Raw genomic sequence first — 21,694 nt, 5'->3', positions numbered from 1 at the left:
CTGCTCCACATCTCAACACAGAATACATCATCAACTACATCGCAACACACTCATGGTAGCAAGGTGTGGGGTCAAGCAGCACTCATGGTAGCAAGGTGTGGGGTCAAGAGACCCACGTGACATGTGTGCTGACTGTCCAGGGCTGACTCTCCAAAGGCGGCAGCTACGCCCCGGAAATTCAAAAAACAACAACAGCGACAACCGCCATGGCGGACATGAGATTTCAGCTGCCTGTCACAATGTTAGCTTTACATGTCGCTGGTGCTGCCCATCATCCTTGACAGTGACAATGACAGTGACAATGACAATGACAATGACAGTGACAATGACAGTGACAATGACAAGGAGCAACTTTATTTGTCCCAGTGGACAATACAAACATGGAAGGCGCTGTAGTCACAAAGTAAAAGAAATAAAACTAAGAATAAAGTTCGTTGCAAGCTGCAGTTAACAGATGTCGACATGAAAAATATTTACAATGAAAAAAGAAGGAAGCGACACACACACACACATAATATATATCATATAACACAAACAACAAGCTTACATCAAGAATAACCATGTGCACTCCTCCATCACCCACACACACACCACTGACACTGAGGCTGAGCAGGCGGACCACAGATGACACACAGATGACACACAGATGACACACACGATGTCACACACAGATGACACACAGATGACACACACGATGTCAGGTGTCCGTTACTGTGACGTGTTTGCACACAATAACATCTACCTGAGCTCAGTAATACAATCTCTCGTTACCACCTGTTCAGGTGTAGACACAGGGCCAGCAGCTGTCCTGACTGTTTGTTGGTCACAGACAGAAGCTCCATCCGTCTGTCCGACACAACCTTACAGCAGATGTGGACAGCACTGTTCAGACTGTGGTTGTCATGGACACAGAGGCTGTCTACCCGCATACAGATGAAAAGATAAACGTCTCTCAATAAACCACTGGTAGAACATGGGATTCGTTGTCACTGTAGACAGGACTCTTGCTAAACAAGTGACAGTCTATTGTGATAGACGTCACAGCTGTCAGTCTATTGTGATAGACAAGTCACAGCTGTCAGTCTATTGTGATAGACAAGTCACAGCTTTCTGCCTGTTATGATAGACAAGTCACACTGCCTGTCAGTCTGCCTGTTACGATAGACAAGTCACACTGTCTGCCAGTCTGTCTATTAAGATAGACAAGTCACAAAGCCAATTTGCCAGCACATAGAGTAAGAAATAGCTAGTAGACAGGAAAACCGAGAGGCTGACGAAATATAGACAAAGGGCAGGTAACTCTCGAGTTCAGATGAGTCTGTTTTATGTTGCTTTTGGCATTTGCTCATAATCAATAAATAATTGTCTAAATTTGTTCTTGAACAATGAACTGTCAAGACTGGCTGCAGGTAATAATTTGTGACGGTCACAAAGAGCAGGGTGGGAAAGGAAACATGGAAGTTAGTGAGAACGAAGGCTTCTAACATCTTCACAAGAAGAAACTTGCACACAGTCTACTGCACACTAACTCTGCGCCCTCACGGCCTGGGGTGGGGTGTGGTAGGCCCTGCTCGTGGAGAGTGAGTGACCTTTGGAGGTGTTGAGACGGAGGGTACATCTGACCTTTTGTAAGTGTTGAGACGGAGATGCCTTTTGTAAATGTTTCTATTTGTAGTACAGGAATCTTGCCGTTACTAACAGCAGGCTAAAACACAAATCAAGGATCTTTGTTAAAAAATAATGTCTCCTGCATTCGTCCGTCATTGATTCATGATCAGAGCGGTCAGGTGGAGCGACAGTTAGCGCCTGTCACCAACACAGTGAGGGTTGGCTGTCCTGGGATCAGCTCTCGTCTTGGGCACGCTGTTCTTTCTCTGCACGTGACATGTTTACAGAGTGAGCCTCGTCGTGATACAGTCGTTACTGCTGACTGTCTTGTGGTGATACAGTCGTTACTGCTGACTGTCTTGTGGTGGTTCAGTCTTTACTGCTGACTGTCTTGTGGTGGTTCAGTCTTTAGTGCTGACTGTCTTGTGGTGATACAGTCTTTACTGCTGACTGTCTTGTGGTGATACAGTCTTTACTGCTGACTGTCTTGTGGTGGTTCAGTCTTTAGTGCTGACTGTCTTGTGGTGATACAGTCGTTACTGCTGACTGTCTTGTGGTGGTTCAGTCTTTACTGCTGACTGTCTTGTGGTGATACAGTCGTTACTGCTGACTGTCTTGTGGTGGTTCAGTCTTTACTGCTGACTGTCTTGTGGTGATACAGTCGTTACTGCTGACTGTCTTGTGGTGGTTCAGTCTTTACTGCTGACTGTCTTGTGGTGGTTCAGTCTTTACTGCTGACTGTCTTGTGGTGGTTCAGTCTTTACTGCTGACGGCGTGAACCACCAAGTACCCCCCCCCCCCCTAACATCACTCACTCATTCATGTTGCCACGTCATTAAACGCGGCCATGACAACCGCTTAACACGTGTATCTACCCGACACCTGGTCTCATGCTGGCTGTCAGTAGTGGGGGAGAGGGAACGTCTGTGTGTGTGTGCACGTGTGTGTGACAGAAATCAACGAGGATGTTCATAATTAAGACTAATCGTTAGAAGCGACAGACGAGCGACGAAAGGTCGGCACTGCACATGCGCGCTGTGCACGTGCTCTCGTGTGCTGTGTACGTGCGTGGGTGTTTGAGAAGAAAACAAATACATGCGTACAGAGAGGACAGCCAGCACCTGTCGGCCTACTGTAGCTGTGTGTCTGTAGCTGTGTGTCTGTAGCTGTGTGTCTGTAATTGTGTGTCTGTAGCTGTGTGTCTGTAGCTGTGTGTCTGTAATTGTGTGTCTGTAGCTGTGTGTCTGTAGCTGTGTGTCTGTAATTGTGTGTCTGTAGCTGTGTGTCTGTAGCTGTGTGTCTGTAGCTGTGTGTCTGTAATTGTGTGTCTGTAGCTGTGTGTCTGTAGCTGTGTGTCTGTGTGTGTGTCTGTAGCTGTGTGTCTGTAGCTGTGTGTCTGTGTGTGTGGCGAGTTGATATGTTTGGTGTCAATAGATGTAGTCAGTGCACCTGCTCACTTGCTGTTCACTCGCTAGTTTGTGTTCACTCGCTAGTGTCTTATGTCTAAGTTCACTCGCTGTGTTTCATCAAGTTCAATGATTGTGTGAAGGTCACGTGAAGACACCACGTGATGCACACTGACCCTGGGTACCTGTGAACGAAAGTAATTATCACGACTGCTGACGTCTCCATAGCCATGTAAGTGATCGTACTTCCTTCCGTCTCATTACCGCATTACTGTGTTAATTATTACATCACTGTATTATTATTACATTACTGTATTAATTATTGCATTACTGTATTATTACCGCATTGCTGTGTTAATTATTACATTACTGTATTGATTATTACATTACTGTATTCATTACTACATTGCTATATTATTACCACATTACTATTACATTGTTGCCATGGCAACGCCATGCTCTGATGGTCTCCTTCATGTGGTCAGCACTGTGGTGGCGGGTGAGTTGTTGTCGTGTCTGTCCCGTCCGTCAACAAGGGTGTGTCGGGGAGCTGCTACCTGCTACTTTGGTAACACAGAGGATGAGTGGAGCTCAGTCCACAACCCAAACCTCAGGATGGTGCTTGAACAAATGCTTCAACTCGCTTTTGCCTTTAACATATTTTGATGAAATTCCTTTCTTGCTAGAAAAATTATTTTGAAAGCTTCATATCTTTTGTTTAAAATGTTTTGATAAAACTAGCTTCCATAAAGTTATTTTGATCAGCAGATTTATTTCCAGAACCTTAGCCTTTGTGGTGGGGAAGGGGGAGGACACGTACACAGTGCTATCAGGACTCTCGAGCCTTCACGATACATCATACATCACACCATTCTCAGAAAGTTGTGTTGACAGTCACATCACACAGAGTGGCGACACCACCCTGACGACAGATATCATCGTCCATCTACGACTGATGACTTCCTAGACGACAAAACTGTTTAGAGCAGACAACACGAACACAAAGCTCGTGAGGCCTCGTGTCGGGAGGGGAACAGTTGTGAGTTGAGTGCTGTAGTCCTGTCTGTGGCTGTCAGTCCTGCTGTTCATGCCACTGTCAGTGCCACTGTCAGTCAAGTCAATAGGAGGAGGAAACCAATCGGATGGTGAGCAAAGCTTGATTACCTGCTGATCAATAGCTTGCACAGATGTGGAGGCCGCTAAATACTTTAATTTGCTATTGAGCATCAGCCCTCCGCCTCGTTCATACGGGCAGTCGAGTGTCGCCAGTCAGGGGGGGCCTCGGGGGTTACATAGGAAAACCAATCCAAAGCGTGGTGAGTACCATGGCATTTGCTTGCTATCGTATCAGTACATTTTTTTACATTTAGTGAGACTGAAACACAAGCTCCGCCATGACAAGGTGAGACAAACAGTATTTTAGTTGTTTTTGTTTCTCTGTATGACCTTTGACGTCATCGCTCCTGTACAGCCGAACTGTCCAAAGGTCAGTAGTCTTTCTTCTTCACAACACTCATCATCACAGTCTCCGCCGAAAATTCTACCCAACAGCTTTGTTGATTGTTTATTTTAGCAATTCCTCGCCTTTCTCTGTGAAAACTGTTTAGTTGTTTATCCTCCCTCAATTTCCGCCGTGGACGTCATTCGCCGTTGTCCTCCCGTCCATCCTACCTGCTGGCTGTCTGTTGATTGTCACTCGGCTTACATGGTGTGTTCAGGTGACGTGTCATCTGAGTAGGAGACTTTCACACACGTCACTGTGTTGTGATACCGATAGTGTCCTTACACAACGTGTTAGTGTGTCACGTGTCATTGTCATGTCTATAGTATCCTTACACGGCGTATTAGTGTGTCATATGTCATTGTCATGTCTATAATATTCTTACACAGCGTGTTAGCGTGTCACGTGTCATTGTCATGTCTATAGTGTCCTTACACAGCGTATTAGTGTGTCACGTGTCATATCCAAAGTATCCTAACACAGCGTGTTAGTGTGTCACGTGTCTTGGCAATAGTATCCTTACACAGTGTGTTCATGTGTCATGTGCTATGTTCATAATATCCTTACACGGCGTGTATGGAGTCGTGTGTAGTGTGTTTAGTTTGTGTGTAGGATCATACGTCACGTGTTCAGTCTGTGTAACGAGTGTCCATTCATGTTGTATTCGATGTACGAGGGTCTTTCATCAAGTTCTAAGCCTGACCCTGACGATGCTCAAGCATTTCAATCCCATCACGGACGATGGTGACGTCCAGTTCATCAAAACCTCATCCACAGCACACGTGACCTCATCGTTGTTTCCTAAATGGCGACCACTTAGGTGGGATTTGAGTTTCGGAAACAGGTAAAAGTCAGATGGAGGTAAGTCTGATGAGTAAAGGGGGATGGGGTAGCAGTTGGCTGCTTCATCTACTGCAACCTGAGCAGAGTGATAATAAGTTGTAGAAAGCATATCCTGATTACGCCTTCAGAATAAAAAAATAAACAGAAGCAATCACCTTGACAACCGACCCCGCCTGCTTGAATGTCCTCGGGTGTGAAGAACCACTCTGTTGTCGCGTGGTCGCGACGAAGCCAGTCGAACTTCAACTGAGCGCAGACCATACACAGAAATGACAAAGACAAAATTCACGTAACAAACAAAACTAATTTAATAGCCACAAAAATAATACTGATAGGAATCAAAAATCAAACATTCCACACTCTCACATGAACAAATATAGATCAGCGCGAACAATCCAACAAACAAAAAATAGATAAATTAAAATAAGACAAAACAGCTGCCCTGTGCACAGGCTAATCTCAGTCACCGTGTATACAATACATCACCCGCATGCACTGCAGGGTGACAGTTTAGAAGTCCGTTGAAGGTGTCCACAGACGGCAGCCCGCCCTCTGACCTTGCTTGCCGCTCTAACGACGTACCCCCACCCCTCTGTCTTCTCGTCCAGATGCGATGATGTGGGCCGGCCACTGGCCACGAAGGCTTCTGCTCGAAGGTTCCTGCTCTAGGTGTTCAGTCGAAAGCCTTTCCGTACACTGGTGCAGCAGGGTCGCGAGTTCACTCGCCGACGAGTTGATGATGATAGTGCAGGGTTGACGCTCGACACGATGACGGACAGCAACGCGAACAAAGGATGTGAAGACACGGTGACACGAAGGAAGAGCGAAAAACAACAACAGGTGGAAGAGTGAAGAAGAACAAAAAATAAGCCTGTAGATAAAACAATTCTTACAATCAACAGGCGTGTCCCGAAACTGCTCAATTTCTAAAACAATATTTTCACACCGACACATATATCTGACCATCGGACTAATCCTAAGATTCGTCAAAAATCTAATGTTGATCTTACACAAATCCATACAACGGGAAACGAGTACGCGCTACAAGCGTCGCGACCCGGCAATCACGAACGTTAACTTAACAAAGTACAAGTCTTGCAATTAAACATCGGACTATGGCTTTGAACATAAAAGGATTCTCTCACTTGCACCTCCACCGCCATCCAAAGGCCCTCACAGACTAGAATGGTGTGGAACCCAACAGAATGAATCTCCACTCACCCAAAACGGCTTGTGGCAGATCGGTCGACACAAAATGAAAAACTCTGACTGTCATGGCCACGGTCCAGCACCGTCTGTTACTTGATGACGACTACCCATGACGTCAAAGAAGGAAAAAGTAAAATGACGCATCAAGGAAGCTGTGCGCGCGCGCAAGACGTAAGACAAAGAGGGGACAAAAGCGTGAAGAAAACACCTAACGATGGGCGAGCTCAGTATGGGAGGCATGCAAGGATGACAGCACAATCGCTGACACGCGACATCTGTTTCCACTGTTTGCTTTGAATCTTTGACTCAGGCTCGAAGTGATGAACCAGCTTTCATTTTGAGTGAGTAATCTGCGGCGGAAATTCTCAGGGTCAGCCTGGAAGCGAGTCAGAAATGTCCTGGAAATGTCAATCCTTTGAACCTTCTGCTCTGGCGTCTGCATTCTTGGGAGCCATCTTTCAGACAGCTTGCTCATCCCCAAGATCTGTCAAAACAGTGTGGGCTGAACCAGAACTACTCCCCATGGACTTGGCTCTCTGCTGGACAGGAAGACGTCTGTCATCCAACCCCTATGCTCATCGAGGAGTAACGAGGACTAAACATCCAAAGCCATGCAGTGAATGGCATCAACTTGATCATCAGTGGTTGAGGTTTTTGGACGACCTGACCGAGGGTCATCTTCTGTGCTGACCCTGCCCCACTTGAACTCAGCAGCCCACGTAGTCACAGTTACATGGGAAGGGGAGTCTGTACCTGTCCTCGTGGATTTCCTTGGGTGTCATCTTTCTTTTGCAGATCCTTTAAGACTGCTCCGGCCTGTGTGTAGTCCAGGTGTAGGTGAGGTGTCGCACTACCCTTCACCCAGGGCCGCCGAGAGCCAGCCCGGGCCCCGGGACAGACGACCTCTCCGGGCCCCTTGTACTTGTAATCGTAAATTATTTTCCCAGTATATAATGTATGTTTACAATTCGAATCTCAATATCTACACTTCATTCAGTAACGAAATATAGACTGCAAACAGTAGGACAAGTGCACTAGGATCTACATCACTACTTGAACATAAAGTTGTTTACATGCGAGAGGTTAGTAAATGAGGACAAATGATGTTAAAGGATCAGACGTAGCACCCCGCTCCACAGCCCCCCCCCCCCCCCGAGTAAGGACTGTTACGTCAGCAGCGATGTCAAAACCTTGACAGATTAGAACAACGGCTAGAGGTAGGCTGCAGCGCCAGGGGCGGGCCCCCACCATCTCGGTTCACAGGGTGGCCACACATCAGTAACATACCTGCCTGATCTCCACTGTTCATTCCGATTTGCTTGCAGGGCCCGCCCCCTCCTCCACCCCACCCTTCCCCGTAGTGGCACCTGTAGCCAGCAATCTCATGGCACCAACGTTCTTCAGGGCGGTTGACAGGCGATAAAATCTTCAGTGTCCAGCGGCCGTCACCTCTTGGCTTGTCCAGCGAGAATATGATACCCGCTGACTACACTTCTCACGACAGGCCCAGGTGCCCCGAAATTGTATTCTACAGACTTGAAACTCAACTTCTGCATGTGTAATGCTTGGGTGTTCTGTCCTTAGACCTTTCTTTAAAAGAAAAAGAAAAGGAGAAGAAGAAAAAAAAATCCACTGACCAAGGCCGGGCCCCTTGACAGCCGCGGGCCCGGGTACACCAGACCCCCTGTCCCCCCCTCTCGTCAGGCCTGCCTTCACCTGTGTATGCGCCTCGTGTGCACACAGAACAATCATCTGTGTTACTTTCTCTAGTTTCACAACAAACAAAATTCACTTGTTGTTCTTCTTTCTGAGTGAAACTTCTTTCTGATCGCGCCTCGTAGGTGACTTGCCTGAGGGTTGCTATGAAATATGCTTAATGCTTGTCTGGTTACTAACATTGTGTGTGATGTATTTGTCTGGTTACTAACATTGTGTGTGATGCTCTTGTCTGGTTACTAACATTGTGTGTGATGCACTTGTCTGGTTACTAACATTGTGTGTGATGTATTTGTCTGGTTACTAACATTGTGTGTGATGCACTTGTCTGGTTACTAACATTGTGTGATGTATTGTCTTTGTGTGTGATGCACTTGTCTGGTTACTAACATTGTGTGTGATGTATTTGTCTGGTTACTAACATTGTGTGTGATGCACTTGTCTGGTTACTAACATTGTGTGTGATGCACTTGTCTGGTTACTAACATTGTGTGTGATGCACTTGTCTGGTTACTAACATTGTGTGTGATGCACTTGTCTGGTTACTAACATTGTGTGTGATGCACTTGTCTGGTTACTAACATTGTGTGTTGATGCACTTGTCTGTTACTAACATTGTGTGTGATGTATTTGTCTGGTTACTAACATTGTGTGTGATGCACTTGTCTGGTTACTAACATTGTGTGTGATGCACTTGTCTGGTTACTAACATTGTGTGTGATGTATTTGTCTGGTTACTAACATTGTGTGTGATGCACTTGTCTGGTTACTAACATTGTGTGTGATGCACTTGTCTGGTTACTAACATTGTGTGTGATGCACTTGTCTGGTTACTAACATTGTGTGTGATGCACTTGTCTGGTTACTAACATTATGTGTGATGTATTTGCGTGGTTACTATCAATCTTTTCATTGACTTGCAGGTGTACTATGAATCTGAAGAAGAGAGTTTTCATTATCGTCGTCTCCTGTCTGGCAGTCTTCTCCGCCATGGTATTTCTGGTCAGTCTTCCCGGTCAGCTGTCCCTGGCCCTTCGAGAAGATTCCGACTGCAGCAGGATGTGAGTCTGACTGTCGTCTGTTCAACCACCGAAGCTCCATGTCTCTTGTGTCCAAACCATTTCTGATTTTAATAGTAACGGCCTGCTGTAGCTCGGGTAACCAGCATTCACTCCCTTTAAGAAGAAGTGGTGACTGCATTACTCCCCTTGCAGCACTTGACCACTGTCCGACAACATTTGCCTGTTACCACCTCCCGTTACTTGTCACGTGACAGTCCCCGACATAAGTGTACACAAGTATCTTGATTGCACAATTCTGTGTCATGTAAACCCGACATAACCATGATGAGAATTCAAACAAAAGAACCTCGATATTGTTTACCAACGGATTGTTCTTTGTCATAGAAACACAAAGAAACCATTACAATAAACAAACAAAATAGCTTTGTTTGTATAGTTTGGTAATTGTATGTTGTTTTGTGAGTTAAGGTGTGTTTGTAGTGTGTATTTGTTTTGTTGTAGGTGTATCTATGCCATGTGCGCTGTGTGAGTGTGGTATGTGTTGTCTTTTAACTGTGTTTAAGTGGCGTGCGGTGTGTGTGAGTGTGTAGGGAGGTGTGTAGGGAGATGTGTAGGGAGGGTGTGTAGGAGAGGGTGTGTAGGGGAGGGTGTGTAGGAGAGGGTGTGTAGGGAGGGTGTGTAGGGAGATGTGTAGGGAGGGTGTGTAGGAGAGGTGTGTTAGGGGAGGGTGTGTAGGGAGATGTGTAGGGGAGGGTGTGTAGGAGAGGTGTTGTAGGGAGGGGTGTGTAGGGGAGATGTGTAGGGGAGGGGTGTGTAGGGGAGGTGTGTGTTTTCCCCACGCCGATACCTGTCTCTGTTGGTCCAGGGAGACAATACCCTGGGAGCGCAGAAGCGTGTCCACCATGCGGGAGGACTACGTGAAGCCCACCCGGATCAAGCTGGACTTTGTAGAAGAGGGTTTTCTCTACCAGAACTGCTGTGGCAGACCCAATGAAACAGCCTTCAAGTTTATAGTAAGTATATCGTCTGGCACCTACTGTAGCTGACACTGACAGTGTCAGTGTGACGTGTGTACTGACACTGCCATATCCTCAGTATAGTATGACACCTGTTTGTTTATAGTGAGTTGGTATGTGTGTAGATGTATGAATGTAATAATGGGTATGTGTATGTGCTTGAATATATATATATATCGGTATCTGTGTGTGTATCTACAGATGTATTATATCATACGTGTACATGTAGATGTGTGCTCATGCTGGGAGCCGCGACAGTACATAGACAACAGCAAGTATCTGCGTGCATGTGTATGTCTAGGTGTGTGTACATGTGTACATGTGTATATGTGTATGTGCATACGTTGTGTATGTATAGGTGTGTACATGTATACGTGTATTTATACGTGTGTGTGCATTTATACGTGCGTGTGTGTGTTTATACGTGTGTATGTGTGTGTATGTATACGTGTGTGTGCATTTATACGTGTGTGTGTGTGTGTTTATACGTGTGTGCATATTTATACGTGTGTGTGCATTTATACGTGTGTATATTTATACGTGTGTGTGTGTTTTTATACGTGTGTATATTTATACGTGTGTGTGTATTTATACGTGTGTGTGTGTGTGTGTGTGTGTGTGTGTTGTGTGTGTGTGTGTGTGTGTGTGTGTGTGTGTGTGTGTGTGTGTGTGTGTGTGTGTGTGTGTGTGTGTGTGTGTGTGTGTGTGTGTGTGTGTGTGTGTGTGTGTGTGTGTGTGTGTGTGTATCTATACGTGTGTGTTTGCCAGGAGCCACCCAGTACCTAGACAACAGCAAGTATCTGTGTACATGTGTATGTGTGTATGTATATGTGTATACGTGTGTGTATCTATACGTGTGTGTATATCTATACGTGTGTGTGTGTGTGTTTGCCAGGAGCCACCCCAGTACCTAGACAACAGCAAGTCGCCATGCTGGTACAACTCCTCTGGGCTGCTGAGCTGCGTACCCTACTTCTTCGTGGTGGGTGTCTTCAAGTGCGGAACTACCGACCTGTTTAAGCGAATCACCAGGCACCCGGATGTGCTGATGGGTCAGAAGGAAATCCACTGGTTCACCAAGTTGCGGCGCTTTGGTCAGTTACCCTCCTGTGTGCGGGTACCGGGTGGTTGTTTGCTTCTTGCATCACTTTGCTTTGATATCTCCCTGGCTATGTTTAGTACTCGCCTTACTTCTGCTACACTTGCAGTCACTTTGTTGATGACAAGCTTGTCATCCAGTGTCTCTCCCAATCACCATCCTGCTTTGTTAATGTCTGTGTGTCTGTCCTACTCTTCACTCTTGTTTAATAGGTATTTATTAAAACAATCCTCTCCTTCCTGAAATCCACAACCATTTCGTTCGTTTTCTGTGCATTCAACTGTCAGTTATCATCATGACACATGTAGCTAAGTGACCATTCACCTGTCGGCAGTAGTCGTTGTTGACAGTTAAGCCGTTAGTCCCGTGTCGTCTGCAGACTGTAGGAGGCAGTCAGCATTGTTTACATTCAGCCGTAAACACGGAAACATGGAGAGAACATGTCCTCTGTGTGCAAAATGTTTGTTGACACATTAGTCGAGCTAACAGCTCTAGCACCTAGCTGTAACAAAGAAACTCTGGTAGCAACATTCATCCTAATTAGCTTCTGAACAAGCAACTGTCACAGTATTGTGTGGAAGCGTATTCTCTCAGTATTAATGAAATCATTAAGCGAATACAGGTGTTTGAGTACTCATCTACATAAAATAATATAAAATAACAACATTAACACTGCCTTTACTTCTGTAGACTGTAGTGGATCTTAAGATCCCTTGTCTGGTGCTTGTAAGTCTGTCAGAACAAGCTTTTCAAGAACTTCTATCACAGCAGAGCCTGCTTTAATTGTCACACAGGACTTACAAAATAAATAGTCAGCTACAGTCTGGTCTCCAAGCAATCTTGCAGCCTGTCCACACAATCTTTGTCCCAGTGAGCCACCGCTTCCTTCATAGCTTGTCACGAGGGGCGATAACTGTGATTTCAGGGGCCAGCACTCGCGGCTTTGGGTATCGTGTGGGCGGGTGGAGGAGGTGGGGTGTTGCTGGTGTACTGCCAAATACTGAGGGACGACGGCAGCTGCGAGATTGCTCGTCCTCTCGTGTCCTTCTCTAATTTGATATTGACTGTGAGTGCAGTGCTTGCTGTCGCGTGTCACGGTTTCGGCCCTTCTGTCAGCGCCTGGGGACGCTCCTGTTCAGTAAGGCAGCTCACAGCAGACGACGGTTGGCGGCTATTTTTTGTACGGTGTGCAGGGGAAAGGTCAAGGCCTTCTCCCTCTGACCGTAGCCGTGTCTTACGTCACGCTCTGGCTACGACACGTGACGTCGGCTTGAGTGCTGTGTGCTGCCGGTGGGAGCTCTGGGGGTGCACTGGTCGGGCCCCTCCTTCCCTGTCCAAGGTTTTGGCGTGAAAGCGTTCACGCGCCTTGGCATGGGCTGGGTGTCGTGGGCGCTGACGATTGGTCACAGCCCTGGGCGACAGGAAGTGACCCCAGAGAGCAGCGTCCCTCGTGGCAGTTCTGACCTGGCTCGATGGAGAGAGGAGCGTGTTGTGTTTGAGAGGACGCGGGAGACCGGGCCATTGTGGGCAGTGTAGGCTGCGCCGTTTTACCCAGGCCGTTGAGTTTCCCTTGGAAAGTGTCCACGGGACTTCCACGGAGAGTTTCTGCCATTCCGTTGTGGAGGGCAGCTGACCGTCGGTACCATCACAAGCCGATTTGGGTTAGTAGAGTCGATTTCTTTGAGTTCTACACTTTCCAGTCTATGGGGCCCTTAGTTGGGATTGGAGTGTGAATGGGTTGATCTTTATGTGTTAATGACTGTGTTCACGATTTTTTATTTATTATTATTTTTTTTTTTTTTTTTTTTTTTTTGGAGTGTAAGACTTGTGTCCGGTTAGAATGGCTTTTGTATTGGCCGGGTCGCAGCGCATGTGGCGCGCACCCGTGTTTTATTAAATGGATTTGTATGCTTTAGGACCGGTGCTGTAACGGTCACATGCTTATACGTGTGCTAGAATATGTGTTTAGAAACTGTGCAGTTGTGGAAGAGCTGCCTGTTTATTGGAGGAATTGTTTTTTTTTTTTTTCTACAGGCTTTTATCTGTTCTACATGTTCGCCATATTTTGCAACGTCTTCGTATTTCGCATCTTCCTCGTGTTCGACAGACTCTATGTGTTCTTCGTCGTTGACGTCTCATCCGCCATTGTGTCAACCAGCCACCCTGTACCCACGTCATCTCATCGGCGTGTGAACACGTGACCTCGCTGCGCGGGTGTGTGGCCAGCCTTAGGTGGAGCAGCCAGGGTTAGGACCGGCGAGCAGGGGTTCACGTGACCAGCAGCCTACCCACCTCTCGTACCTGGACGCGAGGAGGGAAGGGGGGCCAGCTGGAGGAGAAGAAGACTGGTGTTTCCGATGTTTATATGAACACTTTGAGCAGACACTGACTGTGCTGTGTCGCAGTGCTCTTTGTACTTTCTCTGCTGTGTGTGTGTGTTTTATTAGTAACCTCTTTGCGGGGAAGCAGTCCCCTGTTGTTTTTTATATTTATTTTGACGAGTACTCTTAGGTGTATTTTTTAATCCGTTTTCCTGGGGGTGTGTGTGGGTGAATGTGTATTCGTGTTTATATTTGTTATTAAACTGCGTGCTTGTATCGTTTTCCCCGTCGTTGTCGTGTTTTGTGCCGTGCACGGGTTTCGATAGATAAGTCGCTGCCTGCCTCCAGCCGAGTGTCTGTGCGTGTCTGGCCGGCTGTGTGAGCGGCTGTGCGCGTGCTTCCGCAGCCACTGGGGGTGGAACGCGACACTTGCAATACTGGTTTTGACCAGCACCTCCATCACTTTGTCAGTAGTGACTGCCATCTTTTTCAGGTTACAGCTTCGACTGGTACATCAACCAGTTTGACCCGCTGGCTCGAGCAATCGACGCAGATATCAAGCGAAAAGGAAGGTCTGATCTGGTGATTGGTAAGACACGAACCCTCGACAACAGCCTTCTCTCGCACTAATACTTCATCTTAAATCACAGTTTACTTCATCTAGAATGATAATAATAACAAAGCATTTTGCCATAGGGTTCTTGCCATAGAGTAGGTGGGCTATCACGTGGTCAGGCCTGGTCAAGGCAACTAACTGCCGGCGGGACTCAAAAGTTCAGTAACTGTAGGAGCTTTTTCCCTGGCAACCTAACTGTGGTGTGATGATCACTTTGGTGTGATAATTTCTTTGTGCAGGAGAAGGAAGTGTGAGTTATTTCTCCGACACACTCATGTGGCCAAATCTCTATGGCAACGAGTTTTGTGCAGAGCCCCGACACACGGTGGCCGCTCATATTCACCACCTGAACCCCAAGGCAAAGATCATTCTTAGTCTGCGAAACCCCACCGAGAGGTAATGTCAAAGGTCATCCAACTTCAGAGCACCCTCTGACTTTCGTGATCGCACATCACCAGAGAGAGAGATGGAGTGACCAACAGGAATGCTGACAGTAAAAGAGACAAATTAAAATCAGAAAATGAGAAAAAAAGACTAAAGTGATGCAAATGAACAGACAAACAAAAATATATACAGGAGTAATGGCAAACATAAATACACAAAGGGGGGGGGGTCGGGAACACCCAGCAGATATACAGCAGTACAAACAGACATGTCGAATAACAGACCGATAGGAATATAACCAGACAAACAAAAATATAAGCGGACAGAAATAAAGACAAAGAAAGCATCTGCTGTAGAGACACAAGCACAGAAAGGTAATGAATGAATGAAAGTCTGTTTCAAATCTCCTCAGATACCTGTCGCTTATCCTCCAGTAAGATACCTGTCTCTCATCCTCCAGTAAGATACCTGTCGCTCATCCTCCAGTAAGATACCTGTCTCTTACATTCCAGTAAGATACCTGTCTCTCATCCTCCAGTAAGATACCTGTCTCTCATCCTCCAGTAAGATACCTGTCGCAAACCTCATTTCACAATCCTCGAGTAAGATAAACACTTTTTAAACCACAATTTCCGGTGATGCCTCCACCAGGCTGTACAGCAAGTACCTATTCACGGCCAAGTCCAGCGAGCTGTTCAAGAACCCCAGTCCGCAGCAGTTCCACGAGTATGTGGGCAAGTCGGTCCGCTACTACTCCAAGTGTTTGGACTCCATGTCCGTCCGCGTCTGCTCCTACAACCACACCCTGGCTAGGAGAACAAAGGTATAGTAGTTGCTGATGTTTGTCTTCTCTACACCCTGGCTAGGAGAACAGAGTACAGTAGTAGCTAATGTTTGTCTTCTCTACACCTTAGCTAGTAGAACAGTAGTAGCCAATGTTTGTCTTCTCTACACCCTGGCTAGGAGAACAGAGGTAAAGTAGTAGCTAATGTTTGTCTTCTCTACACACTGGCTAGGAGAACAGTAGTAGCCAATGTTTATCTTTCTACACCCTGGCTAGGAGAACAGAGTTAGTAGTAGCTAATGTTTGTCTTCTCTACACCTTAGCTAGGAGAGCAAAGGTACAGTAGTAGCCAATGTTTGTCTTCTCTACACCTTAGCTAGTAGAACAGTAGTAGCCAATGTTTGTCTTCTCTACACCCTGGCTAGGAGAACAGAGTTAGTAGTAGCTAATGTTTGTCTTCTCTACACCTTAGCTAGTAGAACAGTAGTAGCCAATGTTTGTCTTCTCTACACCCTGGCTAGGAGAACAGAGTTAGTAGTAGCTAATGTTTGTCTTCTCTACACTTTAGCTAGTAGAACAGTAGTAGCCAATGTTTGTCTTCTCTACACCCTGGCTAGGAGAACAGAGTTAGTAGTAGCTAATGTTTGTCTTCTCTACACACTGGCTAGGAGAACAGTAGTAGCCAATGTTTGTCTTCTCTACACCTTAGCTAGGAGAGCAGAGGTACAGTAGTAGCCAATGTTTGTCTTCTCTACACCCTGGCTAGGAGAATAGAGTTAGTAGTAGCTAATGTTTATTGTATAATCGCAGCTACATAGGTGTAGCTAGGTACGATATGACGACTTAACTCGTGAGTGCTGTGTGCGTTACCATGGCAGCTGATGATCCACGAGGGCATGTACTCGGTGTTCCTGGAGGACTGGTATCGCGTCTTCCCCCGGGAGCAGATCTACGTCGTGCGCATGGAGGACTACTCGCTGGACATGGTGGGCGAGCTGCAGAAAATCTACGACTTCCTGGACCTGGGTGAGAGGGCGCTGTGTGTCCGGCCGTCTGTGGCCAGCGTGTCGTTGGTGTGCTTAAGCCGTTATTCGCACTGCACTGACCTTAGTCTTCACACATTTCGTGTTCTTAGCGCAGTGTAAGTTGCTGACGTCAGTGTCTGTCAGTTTAGCGTGGTGTAAGTTGCTGACGTCAGTGTCTGTCAGTTTAGTGCAGTTTAAGGTTCTGACGTCAATATTTGTATTCTTAGTGCAGTTTAAGGTTCTGACGTCAATATTTGTATTCTTAGTGCAGTTTAAGGTTCTGACGTCAATATTTGTATTCTTAGTGCAGTTTAAGGTTCTGACGTCAGGGTTAGTATTCCTAGTAAGTGTAAGATGCTGACGTCAGTGTAAGGCGCATGGCGCCCCTAGTGAGAGTGAAGTCAGGTGCTGACGGTATTAGGTCCTATGTGAGGGCCTGGCTGGCGGCTGGTAGTAATGCTGGCAGTGGGTGAGACTAGTTACCATAGTTACTGTGCATGTTTCCGTCACAGACATCATTTTTGTAATGCATGGTCATATATTTCTTCCAACGACATCATTGTAACTGTAGCTATTCCTACAACTGTCAACTTTGTCAGATATCATCAGGTAAAATCTCTACCGGTTCGACATCTAATATTCTCTCTTTCGTCATTAAAGATAATTTAATTAATAAGCACTTAGACAGTCACTTGCCAGCTTGACACTGAGCTCAATACACTTAGACCAAGACAAGTGAACGATACAAAGGGAGTAGTCCAGTTTACAAACTACAACAAAGTATTTAAGTTGACAAACCACAATAACAAATAGAGTAGCTCACTTGACAAAACACAATAACAAATAGAGTAGCTCTGCTTACAAACTAAAACAACAAGTAGAGTAGCTCAGCTTACAAACTAAAACAACAAGTAGAGTAGCTCGACTTACAAACTAAAACAACAAATAGAGTAGCTCAGCTTACAAACCACAATAACAAATAGAGTAGCTCGCTTGACAAACCACAATAACAAATAGAGTAGCTCTGTTTACAAACTAGAACAACAAGTAGAATAGTTAGGTGTGTGTGATTGTGAGGTTCTCTGTCACACGGTATCATTACCTGCTGCCTCTCGTCTCTTGCAAAGCGCATTGAGCTCAGCGCTGTGTGCGGTAATGCACTATTTGTGTGTATATATATGTAGTGTATATATATATACTACGATTCTACTATTTGCTATTGTTGGCATTATGTCTGATGGTGTTGTGTCTTTATATGTGATGGTGTGATGTCTTGATATCTGATGATGTCATGTCTTGATGTTTGATGGTGTAATGTCCTTCTAGCTGATGGTGTAATCACGTGTCTGATGGTGTAATGTGTTGTGTCTGATGTCTGACAGCCAAGTGTCCGTGTCTCTGATGGCCCAGTGTCCGTGTCTCTGATGGCCCAGTGTCTGTGTCTCTGATGGCCCAGTGTCTGTGTCTCTGATGGCCCAGTGTCCGTGTCTCTGATGGCCCAGTGTCCGTGTCTCTGATGGCCAGTGTCTGTGTCTCTGATGGCCCAGTGTCCGTGTCTCTGACAGCCCAGTGTCTGTGTCTCTGATGCCCAGTGTCGTGTCTCTGATGGCCCAGTGTCCGTGTCTCTGATGCCCAGTGTCCGTGTCTCTGATGGCCCAGTGTCCGTGTCTCTGATGGCCCAGTGTCTGTGTCTCTGAGTGCCCAGTGTCCGTGTCTCTGATGGCCCAGTGTCTGTGTCTCTGATGGCCCAGTGTCCGTGTCTCTGAATGGCCAGTGTCCGTGTCTCTGATGGCCCAGTGTCTGTGTCTCTGATGGCCCAGTGTCCGTGTCTCTGATGGCCCAGTGTCTGTGTCTCTGATGGCCCAGTGTCTGTGTCTCTGATGGCCCAGTGTCCGTGTCTCTGATGGCCCAGTGTCTGTGTCTCTGATGGCCCAGTGTCCGTGTCTCTGATGTGCCCAGTGTCCGTGTCTCTGATGGCCCAGTGTCTGTGTCTCTGATGGCCCAGTGTCCGTGTCTCTGATGGCCCAGTGTCTGTGTCTGATGCAGGTCACCTACCGCAGACAGAGATGGAGGAAATCGCCAACTTCAGCATCGTCAACGCCGGCAAGAACTACGACGTCGGCAACATGAATAATAAATCCTACTACCTGCTTAACGGCTTTTACAAACCGTTTAACGAGCGGTTAGCGCGCCTGATGAAGGACAAGAAGTGGCTGTGGAAAGACAGTGACTAATTTGTCTGTCAGTTTAGTGACACATGGAGATCATTAGCTACGCAAGTTTAGGTTTAGTGTGAATGGCAATCACTCAGTCGTCATCCTCGAGTGAATGAGTGGACAGGTCAACGAACGATGGTGTGAGTGCGAACAAACAGCAATCACAACAGTTCACGTCTGCCAAGATATCAACTGTTGTGCAAGTTTGTGCAAGTGTATTAAAGAAAATATACAATAGCTACACCAATCTATCACTTACCTGAAAAAAGATCTGTTTGCCTTTATCAGCGAGGAATTGTGTGTCACGTGACCAGAGTAGCAACAGCTGTCGACTATTTCACTCGCCTTGTCCTCTCTCACTCCTAACCACAATCATTGATAGTTAACTCCCCTGTTAACTCCATAGTTAGCAGCCAGAAGTAGTCCGCACCCACGGGTTTCCTTAACCTGCAGGGTTAGCAAGGAGTCTGTGACTACAACAATGGACTGTACAATACTTACAGTGTGTAGCATTATATTGTACAATACCTACAGTCTGTAGCATTATATTGTACAATACTTACAGTCTGTAGCATTATATTGTACAATACCTACAGTCTGTAGCATTATACTGTACAATACCTACAGTCTGTAGCATTATACTGTACAATAGTTACCGTGTGTAGCATTATACTGTACAATACCTACAGTCTGTAGCATTATACTGTACAATACCTACAGTCTGTAGCATTATATTGTACAATACCTACAGCCTGTGACTACAATTGTACTGTACAATACCTACAGTCTGTAGTATTATATTGTACAATACTTACAGTCTGTGACTACAATTGTACTGTACAATACCTACAGTCTGTGACTACAATTGTACTGTACTATACCTACAGTCTGTAGCATTATATTGTACAATACTTACAGTCTGTGACTACAATTGTACTGTACAATACCTACAGCCTGTGACTACAATTGTACTGTACAATACCTACAGCCTGTGACTACAATTGTACTGTACAATACCTACAGTCTGTGACTACAATTGTACTGTACAATACCTACAGTCTGTGACTACAATTGTACTGTACAATACCTACAGCCTGTGACTACAATTGTACTGTACAATACCTACAGTCTGTAGTATTATATTGTACAATACCTACAGTCTGTGACTACAATTGTACTGTACAATACCTACAGTCTGTGACTACAATTGTACTGTACAATACCTACAGCCTGTGACTACAATTGTACTGTACAATACCTACAGTCTGTGACTACAATTGTACTGTACAATACCTACAGTCTGTGACTACAATTTACTGTACTATACCTACAGTCTGTAGCATTATATTGTACAATACCTACAGGTCTGTGACTACAATTGTACTGTACATACCTACAGCCTGTGACTACAATTGTACTGTACAATACCTACAGTCTGTGACTACAATTGTACTGTACAATACCTACAGCCTGTGACTACAATGTACTGTACAATACCTACAGTCTGTGACTACAATTGTACTGTACAATACCTACAGTCTGTGACTACAATTGTACTGTACAATACCTTACAGCCTGTGACTACAATTTACTGTACAATACCTACAGTCTGTAGTATTATATTGTACAATACTTACAGTCTGTGACTACAATTGTACTGTACAATACCTACAGCCTGTGACTACAATTGTACTGTACAATACCTACAGTCTGTAGTATTATATTGTACAATACTTACAGTCTGTGACTACAATTGTACTGTACAATACCTACAGTCTGTGACTACAATTGTACTGTACTATACCTACAGTCTGTAACTACAATTGTACTGTACAATACCTACAGTCTGTGACTACAATTGTACTGTACTATACCTACAGTCTGTAACTACAATTGTATTGTACAATACCTACAGTCTGTGACTACAACATTGTACTGTACAATACCTACAGTCTGTGACTACAATTGTACTGTACAATACCTACAGTCTGTGACTACAATTGTACTGTACAATACCTACAGTCTGTAGCATTATATTGTACAATACCTACAGTCTGTGACTACAATTGTACTGTACAATACCTACAGTCTGTGACTACAATTGTACTGTACAATACCTACAGTCTATGACTACAACATTGTACTGTACAATACCTACAGTCTGTGACTACAACATTGTACTGTACTATACCATAGCTATGGACTGTAGTCAACCCGACCTCTAGACGCCTTGCCGACCTCGTGGTTTGTTTCAATCACACCCCGGACTGTTGCTACCCCTGGGTTACCTCTGTCTCTGCTGTAGAACTACGAGCCCTGGTGACATGAGTGCTCCTACAGTGACGGGAGACAACTTGTCTGACGAGATATGTCGGAAGTTCATGTAAACTTGTTACAATCAAGACAAATCATTTTAATAAAATTTGGCGAATTTCGCATTTGCACTTAGTGCTTCTTGCTTTGTGAGTGCTACTCATTTTCATTCATCTTTAGTCATACATATATCGTAGAGAACGAGAGGTCTTATCTATTTATCTATATATATATATCCCCTTTTACACAAGCATGCTTTTCTAAATCGTTCAGATGGAAAGATGGAACGGGAAACGATAAAGTTGAAGGATGGTAAGATCAGCCTGGGCGTGAGCCTCTCATGGCGGCTACTTTGTCTTTGATGTAACGGCGTCATTGAGCGGCCCCGCTAGTATAAACTGTATGGTTAATTACTATAAATTGTATGGTTAATTAGTATAAACTGTATGGTTAATTACTATAAATTGTATGGTTGATTAGTATAAACTGTATGGTTAATTACTATAAATTGTATGGTTGATTAGTATAAATTGTATGGTTAATTACTATAAATTGTATGGTTGATTAGTATAAATTGTATGGTTAATTACTATAAATTGTATGGTTGATTAGTAT

At 45.3% G+C, this 21,694-nt stretch overlaps 1 protein-coding gene across 2 annotated transcripts; it reads left to right on the top strand.

Moving 5' to 3' along the window:
- Positions 1 to 4,022: 4,022 nt before the first annotated feature.
- On the top strand, positions 4,023 to 20,099 carry LOC112558015 (carbohydrate sulfotransferase 15-like). Of its 2 annotated transcripts, none has more exons than XM_025228196.1 (9): positions 4,023 to 4,330; positions 9,207 to 9,344; positions 10,171 to 10,318; positions 11,217 to 11,415; positions 14,235 to 14,330; positions 14,597 to 14,753; positions 15,393 to 15,564; positions 16,404 to 16,551; positions 18,597 to 20,099. In XM_025228196.1, the coding sequence occupies exons 2-9, from the start codon at positions 9,214 to 9,216 to the stop codon at positions 18,782 to 18,784; spliced, it is 1,239 nt and encodes a 412-aa protein (XP_025083981.1). In that variant the 5' UTR covers positions 4,023 to 4,330; positions 9,207 to 9,213; the 3' UTR covers positions 18,785 to 20,099. The 2 variants fall into 2 exon arrangements, with proteins under 2 accessions (XP_025083981.1, XP_025083980.1); XM_025228195.1 differs by lacking the exon at positions 4,023 to 4,330 and adding an exon at positions 4,368 to 4,416.
- Positions 20,100 to 21,694: the final 1,595 nt, after the last annotated feature.

Source organism: Pomacea canaliculata, linkage group LG2 (assembly GCF_003073045.1).
Source record: "Pomacea canaliculata isolate SZHN2017 linkage group LG2, ASM307304v1, whole genome shotgun sequence".
In the NCBI taxonomy this organism is placed as follows: domain Eukaryota; kingdom Metazoa; phylum Mollusca; class Gastropoda; order Architaenioglossa; family Ampullariidae; genus Pomacea; species Pomacea canaliculata.
The sequence above is the reverse complement of the archived record's forward strand: the minus strand, read 5'-3'. Positions and strand labels throughout refer to the sequence as shown.